The sequence below is a fragment of the Carcharodon carcharias genome, chromosome 12 (assembly GCF_017639515.1).
Source record: "Carcharodon carcharias isolate sCarCar2 chromosome 12, sCarCar2.pri, whole genome shotgun sequence".
Classification (NCBI taxonomy): Eukaryota; Metazoa; Chordata; class Chondrichthyes; order Lamniformes; family Lamnidae; genus Carcharodon; species Carcharodon carcharias.
In genome coordinates this window covers 80,544,284-80,559,862 of record NC_054478.1, presented here as the reverse complement: position 1 = coordinate 80,559,862, position 15,579 = coordinate 80,544,284, and the positions used below count along the sequence as shown (strand labels likewise).

At 47.5% G+C, this 15,579-nt stretch overlaps 1 protein-coding gene across 1 annotated transcript in view; it reads right to left on the bottom strand.

Moving 5' to 3' along the window:
• Positions 1–15,579, bottom strand: part of rapgef4a (Rap guanine nucleotide exchange factor 4a) — a 336,945-nt gene that overhangs the window by 248,824 nt on the left and 72,542 nt on the right. Inside the window, exon 4 of the mRNA XM_041201514.1 lies at positions 5,509–5,655. Within this exon, the coding sequence (XP_041057448.1) occupies positions 5,509–5,655 (147 nt within the window). The remainder of the gene's footprint in view (positions 1–5,508; positions 5,656–15,579) is intronic.

Genomic DNA, 15,579 nt, shown 5'->3' with positions numbered 1-15,579 from the left:
TGTCAAGTCCTGGAGGGTGTGTTATTGTGACTTATGGTTCACTTTCATGTATCAAGTGCCAGTTGGAGTTCATTCATTTAATTTACTATTTAGACAATGTGGTCTTTGCTTGAACAGATTTTGCATGCACACTTTTAAATTAGCATTCTGAATGCAGTCACATGCAAGCTATTTGCTCTATTAATTGCTTAACTTGAGAATTAGGGTTTAGAAATGTGTGTTGGCTATATTTTGGTTCTTTGGCGGGAGGGGGGAGGGGGGTGGATGCTAAGACAATTTTCCAATTATATTTCCATTCCTTTCAACTGAATTAACTACAACTAAGTTTACAAAAGTAAAGGCTATTGATAAATAAGTTTACATTTCTTTAAAACTCATCTATTGATTATGTTTGGGAATATTACAATGCCAATCCCTATGTCAGGCAAGCTAGAAACTAAAGTTTACATATGTGTAGTTTTAAACTTCTTTTCACAGGACGTGGGCATCGCTGGCTAGGTCAGCATTTTTATTGCCCATCTCTAATTGCCTTTGAGTTAGCAGCTACTAGTGTCCTTCTCTGAGGTGAGGATATAGAGCACTCGCAAATTTAGCTTTGCCCATCAATTGCTGCTCTGTACAAAACAATACATCAATGAGGACTTCCCTCTTTGTGATTTATTAAAACTAGTAATTGAATTCAAGCCAATGGAAAGCTTGCTAAAACCTCCAGCTGATTACCACCTATGGCCCTCTCCCCCCAGCTGGTAAATCTATGTTCCTCCATCTTCAACACCAATTGGAAGAAGCACTGAGGGTGGCAAGCGCATAAAACGTAATCTGGGTGGGGGATATCAATGTCCATAACCAAGAGTAGCTCGGTAGCACCACTACAAGCTGGCAAGTCCTAAAGAACATATAGTTGCTTGACTGGGTCTGCAGAAGATGGTGAGGGAACCAAAAAGAGAGAAAAACCTACTTGACCATGTCCTTACCAAACCACCTGTCACAGATGCATCTGTTCATGACAGTATTAGCAGGAATGATCACTGCACAATCCTTGTAGAGATGAAGTCCTTTCTTCACACTGAGGATACCCTCCAATGTGCTGGGTGGCACTACCCCCATCTAAATAGGATAGGTTTAGAACAGATCCAGCAACCCAAAACTGGGCATCCATGAGGCACTGTGGGACATCAGCAGCAGCAGAATTGTACTCAACCACAATCTGTAGCCTCATGGCCTGGCATATCCCCCACTCTAGCATTACTATCAAGTGAGGGTTCAATGAAGAGTGCAGGAGAGCATGGCAGGACCAGCACTAGACATACATGAAAATGAGGTGTCAACCTGGTGAATACAGGACTACTTGTGTGCCAAACAGCATAAGCAACATGCTATGGACAGAGCCAAGCCATCCCACAACCGACGGATCAGATGTAAGCTCTGCAGTCCTGCTACATCCAGTCATGAATGGTGGTGGACAATTAAACAACTAAGCAGAGGAGAAGGTTTCACAAATAGCACCATCCTCAATGATGTGGGAGCCCAGCACACCAGTGCAAAAGACAAGACTGAAGCATTTTTAACAATCTTCAGCCAGAAATGCTGAGTGGATGATCCAACTCGGCCTCCTCTTTAGGTCCCTAGGAACACAAATGCCAGTATTCAGCCAACCCGATTCACTCCATATGACATCAAGAAATGGCTGAAGGCACTGGATTCTGCAAAGGCTATGGGCCCTGACAATATTCCGGCAATAGTACTTTTGTTCCAGAACTAGCCATGGCCCTAGACGAGCTGATCCACTACAGCCACAACACTGACATCTACCAGACAATGTGCAAAATTGCCCAGTAATATCCTGTCCACAAAAAGCAGGAGAAACCCAACCTGGCCAATTATCGTCCCATCAGTCTATTCTTGATCATCAGCAATGTAATGGAAAGTGTTATTGACAGTGCGATCAAGCAGCACTTACTCAGCAATAACCTGCTCACTGATGCTCAGGTTGGGTTCTGCCAGGGCCACTCAGCTCCTGACTTCATTACACCCTTGGTTCAAACATGGACAAAAAAGCTGAACTCAAGAGGTGAGGTGAGAGTAACTGCTCTTGACATTAAGGCCACATTCGACCAAGTGTGGCATTAGGGAGGCATAGCAAAACTGAAGTCAATGGGAATCAGGAGAATTGGAGGACTCCACTGGTTGGAGTCATATCTAGCACAAAGGAAAATGGTTATGGTTGTGGTTGTTGGAGGTCAGTCATCTCAGTTCTAGGACATCACTGTAGGAGTTCCTCAGGGTAGTGTCCTAAGCCCAACCATCTTCAGCTGCTTCATCAATGACATTCCCTCCATCAGAAGGTCAGAAGTGGGCATGTTTGCTGATGATTGCAGTGTTCAATACCATTTGCCACTCCTCAGATACTGAAGCAGTCTGTATGCAGCAAGACCTGGTCAACACTTAAACTTGGGCTGATAGTGGCCAGTAACATTCGTGCCACACAAGCGCTAGGAACAACCATCTCTAACAAGAGGGAATCAAACCATCTCTCTTTGATATTCAATAGAATTAGCATAGCTGTATCCCCCACTATCAACATCCTGGGGGTTACCATTGACCAAAAACTGAACTAAACCAGTGATATAAGCACTGTGTCTACAAGAGCTGGTCAGAGTATGGGAATTCTGCAGACAGTAACTCACTTCCTAATTCCCCAAAGCCTGCCCACCATCTACAAAGCACAGGTCAGGAGTGTAATGGAATACTCTCCAATTGCCTGGATGAGTGCAGCTCCAACAACACTCAAGAAGCTCAACACTATCCAGGACAAAGGAACTGCTTGACTGGCACCCATGCACCAACTTTAACATTTACTCCATCTACCACTGATGCACCGTGGCAGTCGTGTCTACCATCTGCAAGATTCACTGCAGCAACTCACCAAGGCTCCTTTGACAGTACCTTCCAAATCCATGACCTCTACAACCTAGAAGAACAAGGGCAGCAAAAATATCAGAATGCCACCACCACCCTCCAAATTACGCACAATCCTGAATTGGAATTATGTTGCTGTTCCTTCATTGATGCTGGATCAAAATCCTGGAACTCCCTTCCGAACAGCACTGTGGGTCTAATGACACGACATGGATGCAGCGGTTCAAGGAGGCGTCTCACCACCACCTTCTCAAGGGCAATTAGGGTTGGGCAACAAATGCTGGCCTGGCCAGCGATGCCCACATCCTGTGAAAGAATAAAAAGAGATTCAAAATAAACAGTTTAGACATGTAAGATCCTGAGGGGTCTTGTCCAGGTGGATATGGAGAGGATGTTTCCTCTTGTGGGAGAATCTAGAACTAGGAGTCACTGTTTAAAAATAAGGGGTCATCCATTTAAAACAGAGATGAGGTGAAATTTTTTCTCTCAGAGGCTTGTGAATCTTTGGAACTCTCTTCCTGAAAAGGCGGTGGAAGCAGAGCCTTTGAATATTTTTAAGGTAGTGGTGGATAGATTCTTGGTAAGCAAGGGGGTGAGAGGTTATCGGGGGTAGGTGGGATGCAGATTTCAGGTTATTATCAGATCAGCCATGATCTTATTAAATGGCCGTGCATGCTCAAGGTGCTGAATGGTCTACTCCTGCTCCTTGTTCATATGTTCGCAGTTTGAATGTGATTTAAGTTTGGCATTAGTCAATACACTTGGCAAGTCCAGTGACAAGGATTACCAGTAACTTCAGATAGCAACTACAGCTCCTGACTTTTTCTTTGACATGAGAAGCTGGCAGTATTAGGTAGGTATATCAGCCTGTCAGTGATAGGCAGGTTTTTAGAGTTAGGATCGTCAGTCAGATTGTTGATGTAGACCTTCTTATTCTATTCTCTTAGGCTCCTGGAGCCTGCTCTGTTTTACCTGCTTCTATTTCTATCTACATCACCACCCACTGCCTCAGCTATTTATACTTTCTCTGTGACTCATAAATTAATTTCACAAATTATGCCTTTTTTCACATCCTGTTAATTTAACAATCTCCTGTTTTCCATTTAAACACTCTATAGGTCACTCAAGTTTATATCTATATGTTTTCTTTGTCCCCTTCCCTTTGTACTGTTCCTTTTTAATATGTTCTTAAAAGCATATTTTTAACCCCTTGTGGACTGATTCTATATTTATTGTTGTAAGTGTGCCACTTTCAGTGACTTGATAGGCTGGATGTCCCACTACAATCCCACTAAAGCAGAGGATGAATGAAAATTCAGGCAGTGAAGCCTACCACCACCTCACTGCCAAACCTGTATGTTATCCCTCTCATCCTTTTCAGAACTGTCACTGGCCCTTCCCTCCCCAACCCCTGCCTACAGGTGGCAGTGGAGATGGCACCTGCCCTTCCAGTGAATTTCCTATCCCTTCTGTCTGTGTTAGAATTTCCAAGGGATACTATCAGGAACTTTCTGGTAGGCCTGGGAAGTGGCCCTGAGGTCCCCTGAAGGAGGGAAAAAATCTGATCTCCTTCCCAATTTTTTTTCCACAGCACTTACATGATAAAGGTTCTGGTCTCACAGAATCATACAGCAGAGAGAAGGCATTCAATCCAATGTGCCTGGGCCAGCTTTTTAAAAAAAAGCAATCTAATTAGTTTCACTTTCTGGCTCTTCCCGTCTAGCTCTGTAAAATCTTCCTTTTGAAATAACTATCGAATTGCCTTTTGAAAGTTACTATTGAATGCTTTTCCATAGTGGTAGCATAGTGGTAATGTTCCAGGGGCCTGAAGTAGAGGTCTCGAGACACGAGTTCAAATCCCATCATGGCAGCTGAGGAAATTTAAATTCAATTAATCAAATAAAATCTGGAATAAAAAAGCTAGTATCAGTATTGATGATAATGAAGGTACCAGATTATCATTAAAAAAACCCATCTGGTTCATAAATGTCCTTTAGGGCAGGAAATCTTCTGTTCATATCTAGACTGGCCTACATGTGACTCCAGAACAATAGACATGAGGTTGACCCTTATCTGCCCTCTGACAATGGCATAGCAAGCTACTCAGGTGCATTCAAGAAGGTAGCTCACCACAACTTCTCAAGGACAATTAGGGATGGACAATAAATGCTAGTCTTACCAGCGATGCCCACATCCTGTGAATGAATAATAAAAACCTTTCAAGCATTCCAGATATAACAACTTGCTGTGCATTTTTTTTACCCATTCAAACTCTGGTTCTTTTGCCATTTTATCTTGAATCCATGTCCACTACTTACTGCAGCACCTCCAAAACAATAGAAATTATTTCATATCTTTTTACTCTATAAAAATCTGTGATAGCTAATTAATTAAAGGCGTGCATTTACATTGCTGATTCTCATTGAGCTGTATCCTCAGGCTTATAACAAAAGTGCATTTGCAAACAACAACACTTCAAGGAGATGCTATTGTTCATTGCAAATTATATTAAGCAGGTACTAAGTTTACCGTTCAAAACAACTGTATATCTTCTTTTTTACAAAAAGTACATGCTGTTTTCAGATTTACCTCCCAAAGTGTTTTGAAGTCTTTCTGTTCAATCCGAAGAAGCTCACTGTATTCTTTGGTAACAATTGTAGCATGGCGAGGAGTGTTGTCCAGAATTGATTCTCCAAAAGCTGTTCCAATTCCCAGAGTACAAAGCACAACAGCATCCTTTCAAAAATTATAAATCAAAAATGCAAAATGTTAAAACAAATGATAATGTTTTAAATAAGAAAATTATTTTGGACCATTTGTGTAATACACTTGCACATTATAAATAATCTAATTCTTCAAACATTTTCTCTATTATTCAGAAACTATCCTCTTTTGCAGTCTTATGAGGGAATAGAAATTTGGATATACCCATTTTTGGGTACAGAGGGGGGATTCCTGCAGTTGAGTGTTGAGAGCTGAGTGGGCACCCCCAATACTGGGCCTCAGGCCTAAATTACAATGCAGCCAGCACAATGCCGACAGCCAGTCAGCAGAGACCAAATGGCCACTGCTAGCAGGAAATAGAAGGCCGTCGAGCAGGATGAGGTCAGGGATCAAGACTTAGGAGGCCGGGTAGTGGCATTACAGACTGGGGAGCAGGAGGAAAATAATGGCAGAGGGGAGGATTGGCAACCTGCATTCCTTAGATGTGCAGTGGAAAGGGGAACACCTGACCCTCCTGGCTCCCAATTCAGTTAAGTAGCTTTAAAAACATACCATGTTGGGAGTAGGCACTGACACAATTGCTGCATCAGGGCAAACCAGTCAGGCCCACGTGCAACCATCGATGCCCTTATTTGCACATATAAGGGGCCCTAATGCCTGTTTCAGGCTTGGGCACTAGATGACAGCTTCTCTTCTTTCCCAACATGATGAGTGGTGACCTTCAGTCAGAAATGCAGGATATTACCTTGGGATCTGAGTGAAGCTTCACCTCTGCCTTGAACGTTTATAAACGGTTAGTGATGTGAGGATCACCATAAGTCAGGAAAGTTGATGTGAGACTCTAAGGTTTTAAGAGAACCCAGAGCTTTTGATATGAGGTTCATAGGGCAGAATTTTCCCCTCCAGCACATGGCAGGTTTCATAGCAGGCGGGATAGGAAAATTTGTTGAGAGGCCAAAAATCAGAAACCTGCCAGCGGGAAAACAGTTTGGAAATGTCCCCTTACCATTTTCATGGCGGGTGAATGGCAGGTTGAGTTTCCTGGTGATCCATGGCAGCAAACCTGTTTGCATACATTACCATGCTCATTAAAAACACGACTCGCCGGAGTAACGTAGCCCCTCCAAATCAAGCGCCATGTCAGAGGGAAATTAGACCGGTCTGATATACGTTTGGATATAAGTGACATGCAGCTGTTGACCCTCACTTTGCTTGTGACTTTGAGGTGAGTGCAACACTGAAAGCCTACCTGCAGCAGCGCCGCTCCGGGTTCTGACCAAAGCCAGTCAGACGCTACTCTGGTGGGGGTGTAGGCTTGCATTCTTCACTGCTTTTCTCCGTTGCTTGGGACGGTATTATCTGGGGGCTCAGGTAGGGCAGCAACGCAGGCAGAGAGCAGCTTTACAACTGGAGTGGGGCGAGGTGGGGTGGGGTGGGGTGGGGTGGGGTGGGGGAGTGGAATAGGAGGGAAGGAGGTACGTGGACAATGGGCAAATGTGGGGTTGTGGAAATGGAGAGGAAGGAGGGAAGGAGACCCAGGGGACAATGGACAAAGGCGGGGTTGGGGGAGGGGGGTTGGGAAATGATAGCAGGCAGAGGGGAGCCCAAGGGTTGGGAAGCTGAAGTTCAACATGAAAGACAGGAATGCAGACACAGTAGGGGTGGAATGGGAACAAAACTACAAAAATTGTAGGGGAAGCACACAGACTCAGGAATACGAGGTGGGGCACAAGAGGGTAATGCTCATACAAAGAATCATGGAAGTGAGGGAGGTGGAGGAGATGGAGGTGACTCATGGGGAGAAGGGAAAGGATTGCACATAAGGGAGGGGTTGCACAGACACTCATGGAAGGGGGTGGGGAGGAGGGACAACGTATTGTCAGCAGTCAGGAACGGGAGAGCAAAAAGAATGACAGTCATAGTCCCTGGTCTGGGGCCAAATGTTCAGGGTCCGAGAGTGAAGTCAGTCTTGGGGTTTAGAGCACCTAACAGCCAGAGTGAAGACAGTCTTGGGACTTAGGGAAACTAATAGTCAGCATGCCAGACTGAAGTCTGTCCTGGGGCTTTGCAGGCCATGCAACAGGGCCTTGCATGGCTCGCACATTGTAGTCCAGGGAGAGGCAAGGCTGTATGCTAAATTGGGATTATGTCACAGCTTGGTGTGCAGGGTGTGGTCATGGTCTTAACGTTGGTGGCCGTGGTTGTATCTGTCTTGGTACTGCGCAGTAGATGGCATGGTCAGGGTTAGGGGAGGCAACTGCAGCCTGTAAAGGGGGAATACATAACACAAAGGGGGCTATTCAAAACTTTCCTGGGGTGGGGGGGGTCCCCTCTGTATGTGTCTGTGCACACTGCCTTGAGATAGGGAGGGGTGAGTCCACAGTGCGCATTGGGACATCTTCAGTAACGGGTTCAGGTGAGAGGATTGGAATATCAGCCATAATGATAATGGGATCCAGAGTATTGGGGGAGCATGGAGAATAACAGGCAGCATCTCTATCTGCACACTGTGGGGTTCCAAGAAGATTGGAGGGACAGTAACAGACAGGGAGGGAGGGTCAAAGCTGGCCACGTAGTAGAATCTGAGCACCACTATCTTGTCAAGTCAAAGTTATGATGCAGTGAGAAATTGAAACTGGGAAAGAATCTGGACGGGAGGGTTTGGAGTCAGTGTGGGAGGAGCTCAGGGCTGCACTAGGGGCCCCATTTCATGGGGCAGCCTCAAGCTGCATGCACACAAAACACTGAAATTAAGTCAGAGCTGAGAGAGAAAAGTGGGAGATCTCCTTGAGAAGGTTCCATTGGAGTCATTGTCATTTTTAGCACTTTAAAGAGAGACTGCAGGAATCATTGACCTCACGAAACAGTCACTCCATTTCAGTATTAACACACAGGAATGTGAAAATTGGGAACGCAGGCAACCGTTAAGGAGGCACAGCTGCTGTATGTATGGCAGATTATCAATGAAAGCCTATAATGTGCATTCTCCAGTTGGCATCCACAATGGGCCAAAGGGCATCCAGTCATAACTGATGTGCAAATGACCTTTCCTCAGTACACTACATCTGAGATTGGAGGAGTGAGTTTGGTAAGGTTGGCGCATGTCATTAATGTGTCCAAACCTTTTCCAACCTCTGTGGGATTGAGATGTTAAATGTCAGGGTTGACATCTTATTCACCTTGTTCTGTGAGGTTGGGCCTCAGCTACAATGCTGTATCAGCGACAAAGCTAGTAGCACAAATGCAGCTTGATTCCATAACAGTGGTTAGTTGTTTGCAAGTGAGGGCTTCACTATATTTCCCCATGATTCATTAATCTGTCATATTTATCATTCCACAGAGAGAAGGGGAGGAAACAATAATGGACCCTGGGCTCAATGCTGCCTTCTTAATGGTGCTCATGAAATGGTGGAAGAGACGAAGGGCCCGGCACTGCTGAGTGAAGCTTAAGGAGGAGGCCCCGCCTTAGGCCCAGGGGAACCAGAAGATGAGGAGATTAGACCTGTACCACAGAGGCAACCCGCACAACCAAGGGTTTACTGAAGAAGGTTCTCCTACCTGCAGATGAGCGAGAGACAATGCCATGCACGTCTGCGCTTGTCCAGCAGTCTAGTGGATCACATCTGCCATATCCTGCAGGATCTAATACCCCATAGAGTGGGAGGACATCCCCTACCTGTGGTCCTGTAGGTCACCACCGCACTCAATTCTTTTGCCTGTGGCTTGTTCCAGGGATCCACAGGGGACCTGTACAGCATCTGGTAGACCGCCATACATAGATGCATCAAGGATGTGACAGATGCCCATCAATATGTGAGGTTTACACTCAATGAAGATAGCCAAGCTGCTTGATTTAATGGTTTTGCAGTCATCTCAGGCTTCCCTAGAGCACCAGGGTGGATTCAACTGCACAAATGTGTGGCCTCCATGGCATCAGCTCCTGATGGTCATCAACTGGAAAGGGTTCCACTCCATCAATGTTCAACTAGTGTGCAATCCTTGGAAGCACATCATGCATGTCTGTGCCAGGTACCCTGGGAGTTCCCATGACTCATACATCTTGAGTCACTCCCAGGTGCCTCACATATTCAAAGGCCCTGAACGTGTATTGGGATGGCTTCTTGAAGATAAGGGGTGCCCGCTCAAACGATGGCTCATGATGCCCCTGCATTGTCCTCAGTGTGCCACGGAGGCGAGGTACAATGAAACACATAGCTCCAAACGATCCATAATCGAGCAGACCATTGGCAAAATAAAGGTGCACTTTTGATGTTTGGACTGCTCAGATGGGGCTCTGCAGTACTCTCCTGACAGGGTCTTCCACAAAGTAGTGGTCCCTTCACAACCTGGCATTTCAAATGGGGGGAGCCCTTGCCAGATGGAGAAATGGAGGAGGCTGAGAGCTCCTCAGACGATGAAGAGCAGGAGAACCAGGAACATGAAGAGGGAGATGAGGGTCAGCTTCCATGTCATGATGTCATCAAAGAAGCACAATGTGGATGACGTGCCCATGACACATTGCTAGTCCCAAGATTCCAGGAGGAATAAGGGAGACGGCCACATTCCTCCTGTCCTTAGTACCATGCCATTGCACTGAAAAGGAGTTACAAGCAGTCACATCGACAGCAAGTTCCACATTCGAACTTGCACCTTCAAACCTCAAGGTTCACCAGGCCATGATCTTGGAAAAGGTCAGCGGTGAACCCTCTGAGAAGCGAAAGTCGACACAACAGCTGCATCAAAGAGCTTGACATAGTTGTTGCCACCTGAATGAGAAATTACAGTGGACAGTGAGATGAGCGCATGGTTGAAGATATCCCCATCTCCCCAGCTCTTGTGCTTTGGCACTACCACTTAGAAGAGACAACTGCAGCTATCCTTTCAGGTGCTGAGCAGCCCTTGCACAATGTTGTTTCACAAGCAGTAAGGGTTATAACTTCATTGAGCAGTCACTCCCAATAAAGATTTTAACACACATCCCTGACATCAGACAAGGGTCTGGTAACTACCTTGACTGAGGTTAACATCACATGAATGTGAAGCTCACAAAGGGAGGTGATCACTGAGTGAGATGATGGCTCACCCTCTCAATGAGAGGGAATATATACAAATATGCACGATGCCTTCAAATGACCAAATCTTTCTCAGTGACGTCAAATGTATTTATAAAAGTGCATGATTTTTACCGCGATTGAACATCTGTGACCCAGAAGTGGTGTTCATCGTTCTTAATTTTCCTAACCCACTGTTACGCCTGGGTGCAGCCCGACATCTGCAACAAAGGTGGAGGCAGCCTGCGGACTGCTACGCCCTGTTGTCCATGATGACCTTGGCGAACATCCTCTAGTAGCCCGGGGCCTGAAAGGTCTCATGCTCAGGGGCAGATGCACCCTCCTCGGCCTTTCCAGCTGGAGTTGAAGAGGTCACAGGCAGTGGGGATTCTGAACAGCTGGACACCCTTGGAGTGTCCTGTATGGAGGCCCCCAGGGTGTCCAGTTGACACTCATCCTCCCTGTGGGTGCCCAAGTGCCCCTTCCTGACTCTTTGAGGAGAAGGGTACCTGGAATGAAATCAAGGTGCCCCGCCCCCTCTCGCCCAGCCTCTGATGAATCCCACCCATGTCTGTAGCCATGGAGTGCAGTTCCAAGCGCAAATCCGGCCAAGCCTGCTGGACCAAGACCTCCAAGTTGGCTGCCATCCTTCCCACAGTGACCTTGAGGGGCCACAAGATCAGACAGAATGCAGACGGATCTTTCGGTCTAGTCTGCTGAGTGACTCTCGTATCTCTCCCTGATGTTCCACTTGCTGTCATTGCATCTCCAGCGTGTCTCGATTGCCATTCGCAGAGGTGCATCACCTGACTAGGACTCAACAGGTGCTTGATCTCCAGCAGTTCTCCGAGTTCGAGAGGCCTGGCCTGTTGCTGCCACCAGCCACTATGGAGGCGTGTCAGTGAAGCGTTCTCCAGAAAGTGACCCTGAGCCTAATCTAGAACCATGACTCACCCGGGTGTGTGTCTCCATCAAGGTGGAGCATGCAGGTGAACGCAATGACGGACCTTCCTTCAGCATCTTCCTCTGAAGTGGGCTGGGGGCTGGTATTTATGTTGGCCCTCCTCCTCTGCCTGGGTCTGCTGGTATGTGTAAGAGGGAGAAGACAAAGTTAGTTTAATGAGCAGGCAGAATACAAGATTGCCTGTCAATCACTGTGAATGTCAGGATGTGATCAACTCTGGTAGGTCTCATTCTTACTTGGTTGCTAGGAAAAGCTGACCTCACCTTCCCCACAGGAGTGATCCCTATCCTCCCCAGCCTGCTCAGTGGCATCCCACTCAAATTTGGTGAGCTCTGTTATGTTGGCCCTCCCTCCTCCCGTCTGGGATCTCTCCCTCCTGTTGTGAGCAAGCTTGGCTTGCATGAGATGAGGACAAAGGGATGGAATGTGATGAGAAGGAATGAAGCCAGAGATTGGGAAACATGCTTGTTTGTCTCCATTTCTATAGGTCTCCTCAAGATAGTTGAGCTGGAGAGAGTGAAATGTGTGTGTTCGGGTGGTGCTTAAATATGGCGCCCGGACCTTCGACTCCATTAGGTATCGATTGGGCGGACAAATCAGTTCCCGACCCGCCATGTGATTCAGACAGATACTCGCCTGTACATAATTAATGAGCTTTCGGGCATGATTTCCCACCACTCTGATTAGCTGGAAATGCGCTGCGGAACCCGCCTGCCACTGCACTTAGTTTCAAAAGTGGACAATTCCGTCCATAGTGTCTACTAAAGCAAGCAGCTGGTATTGTTCAGGGTCTGAAATATCCATTGGGTGGAATTTTCCACAAATGAGACTCAGTGCAGTGACAGGTGGTTTCAGCAGCACCCACCCCACTGGCTGGAATGGTGGGAACTCATGCCTGATTTTGCACTTGGAGCCTCATTAATTATGCAAAAGCTTGTATCGGTCTGAATCCCTGGCGGGTCGGAGGTTGATTCTTGCTCATTAATTGAAACTCTATTTTCTAGGCACTAGCAGAGGCCCTGAAGCCAGACCAGCATCAGTGCGAGCCCACAGACTTCATCTGAAGAGGAAGCTCTGGAAGAGCCGTCACAGCGCTCACACGTACCCTCCACTAGCTCAGACACACACACGTCGGTGAGGCACAGATGTAAATTAGGCTCAGGCTCACTTTCTGGAGAACACCTCACCGATACATCCCCACAGCAACCGGAGGCAGGGACAGCCCAAGTCTCCGGCACTCGGAGGGCTGCTGGAGACCAGCCACCCGATCGGTCCAAGTCAGATGATGAGCCTCTGGAAGCAGTCGCCAAATCAATGCTGGTGATGCAACGACAGGTGCCAGACCATCTGGCAGAGATTTTACAGTCACTCAGCAGTTTAGGGTGAACGATGGAGGGGTCTGTCTGCATTCTGTCTGATATTGTGGCTCCGACATGCGAGCGCCTCGAGGTCACCATGGGAAGGCTGGCAACCACCATGGAGACCCTGGTCCAGCAGGTTTTGCTGGATTTGTGCTCGGCCCTGCACTCCATGGCCATACACCCTGGTGGGCATAAGAACAAGGCATCCTGATCCCCCTCCAGGTGCACCCTCTCCTGCAGGAGTCAGGGCAGGGCCCTCGGGCACCTACAGGCAGGATGAACATCAGCCGGACACCCGAGGGGCCTCCTCTCAGGACACTACAAGGGTGTGCAGCCACTCATAGCCCCCCACTGCCCGTGGCCCCCATCCACTCCAGCTTCTCAGGCCACCGAGGGCACTTCAGCCTGTGAGCAGGTGACCCTTATCAGGCCGGGGCCCTCCATGCCACGGCCACCAGACAACATCTGCCAAGGTCATCACAGACAACAGGACGTAGCAGTCAGCAGGCTGCCTCCACCTCTGCTGCGGAGGTCGGGCTGCAGCCAGGCGTAGCGGTAGAGTTTGGAAAGTTAAGAGAAATTGATGTCACTTTTGGGTCATGGGTGTGCTAGACATGTAAATAAATTGCATTTTTGTTAATACATTTGGTGGTTATGTTTCTGTCAACTGAAGGTGTTGTGATTTTGTACTTTGGAATCCTCTTATTTCAAGGTTTAGCCTCCTTCTCACTCAGAGATAATGACTCACTGTGAGATCCATATTCCTGTGATGTCAACATCAGTTGAACTAGTATCTGCACACCTTGTATGATGTCAGAGAGATGTGTTTAAATCTTTATTTGAAGTGTTTGATGTAAGCCTTTCTAACCCTTCTTCCTCAAGGAACACCATTGAGCGAAGGCAGCTCATCCGCATTGATATTCTAGAGGCATTTGTGTCTCCTCAGTGGTAGTGACAGAAGAAAAGACATGCACGGGAGGAGGAGATCCCGAGGCATGTCCACATCTCAGTCGCAGCAGTGTTTGCATTATTAGATGGAGGTGAAGGCTTCAAGTCTTCTCTCGCATCGCTCTTGTTCCTAAGTGGGCTCTAAGTTCCTGGAGTGAGCTCACTCACAGGGTCCAATGGACCGAAGCAAAGATCATGGCCTGGCGATCTATGAGGGAATGTGGGACTCATTCTTGCTGCAAGTGGGTGGACATGCCCTGAGTTGAAAGAAGATGGCATTGAGGGCTGAGAGAGATGTGGCCATATTCCCTCACTTGACTTAACTCTTCCTGGAACCTGTCAGCATTTAATGTATCACGGCCCATGTCTTCCTTCCTCCATGGCGAGATCGCGCTCATACTGACCCTCAGCAGCCTCCTGAGGTTCCTGGGCCTCCGAATCTTCATCCTCCGATGAGCACTCATCCTGCTCCAAGTCATTCTCTGGCAGGGAGTCACCTCTTTGCATTGCCATTGCTTTGTGCAGGGGGCAACACACTGCAATGATGCGGGAAACCGTGTCCGGAGTGTGTTGTAGGGAGCCATCTGAGTGGTCCAAGCATTTGAAACGCATCTTCAGAAGCCCTATGATGTGGTCTATAAGGGAGCATGTGGAGCTGTGAGCAGTGTTGTACCTCTCCTCAGAGCGACTCTGAGGGCAATGCAATGGTGTCATCAGCCAGCGTTTCAGTGGTACCCCTTATCCCCAAGCAGCCATCCCTGCAGACGTAATGGCCCCTTGAAAATCTCAGCCCCTTGGGAGTGACTCAGGATGCAGTAGTCATGGCAAGTACCAGCTTACTGTGTACAAACATGCAATATGTGCTTCCGGCGATCACACACCCATTGTACATTGATGGAATGATAGCCTTTGCGGTTTAGAAACATTAGGGCCTGCTGCCATGGAGCCACATGGGTGCAGTCTATTGCACCCTGCACTCTTGGGAAGCCCGAGATGGTGGCAACGCTGGTAAATCTTGCAGCCTGGCTATCTTCGTCCACAGCAAACCTGGCATAATGATGGGTCTTCCTGTAAAGGGTATCTGTGATCTCCTTTGTGCATCGATGTGTTGCAGACTGAGTGATGCCACATAGGTTGCCTGTTGAAAGAACCAGAGGCCAAGAAATTGAGCACAGCGGTCACCTTCAAAGCCACCGGCAAGGGCTGCCCTCCAACTCCACATGGCGTCAGGTCTTCATGAAGGATGTGGCACGTAGTATACCAGCGCTTGGGACAAGCCCAGGCATACACAGCATTGCCTCTCACTCATTTTAAATAGGAGACTCTTGGACAATAAAACCTAGGTCTGGTGAATTGCCCCCATTGTCTGGGTCTCTCCTCCTGACCCTCCTCTTCATGCTCTGGCTCTGCTTGACCTTGTCCCTCCTGCTGGAGCTGCACACTGAGTCGTTTCTCCCTCTTTCGCCTCTTCCATTACATTAGGACCCTGATAAAGGCAGCATTGAGCCCTGGATCCATATCTGCTTTTGCCTTCTCTCTGAAAGGAAACATTGAAGACATTAATGATTCAAGGGGCAAGAAGGTGAAGCTCAAAAGATGACACATTTGGATA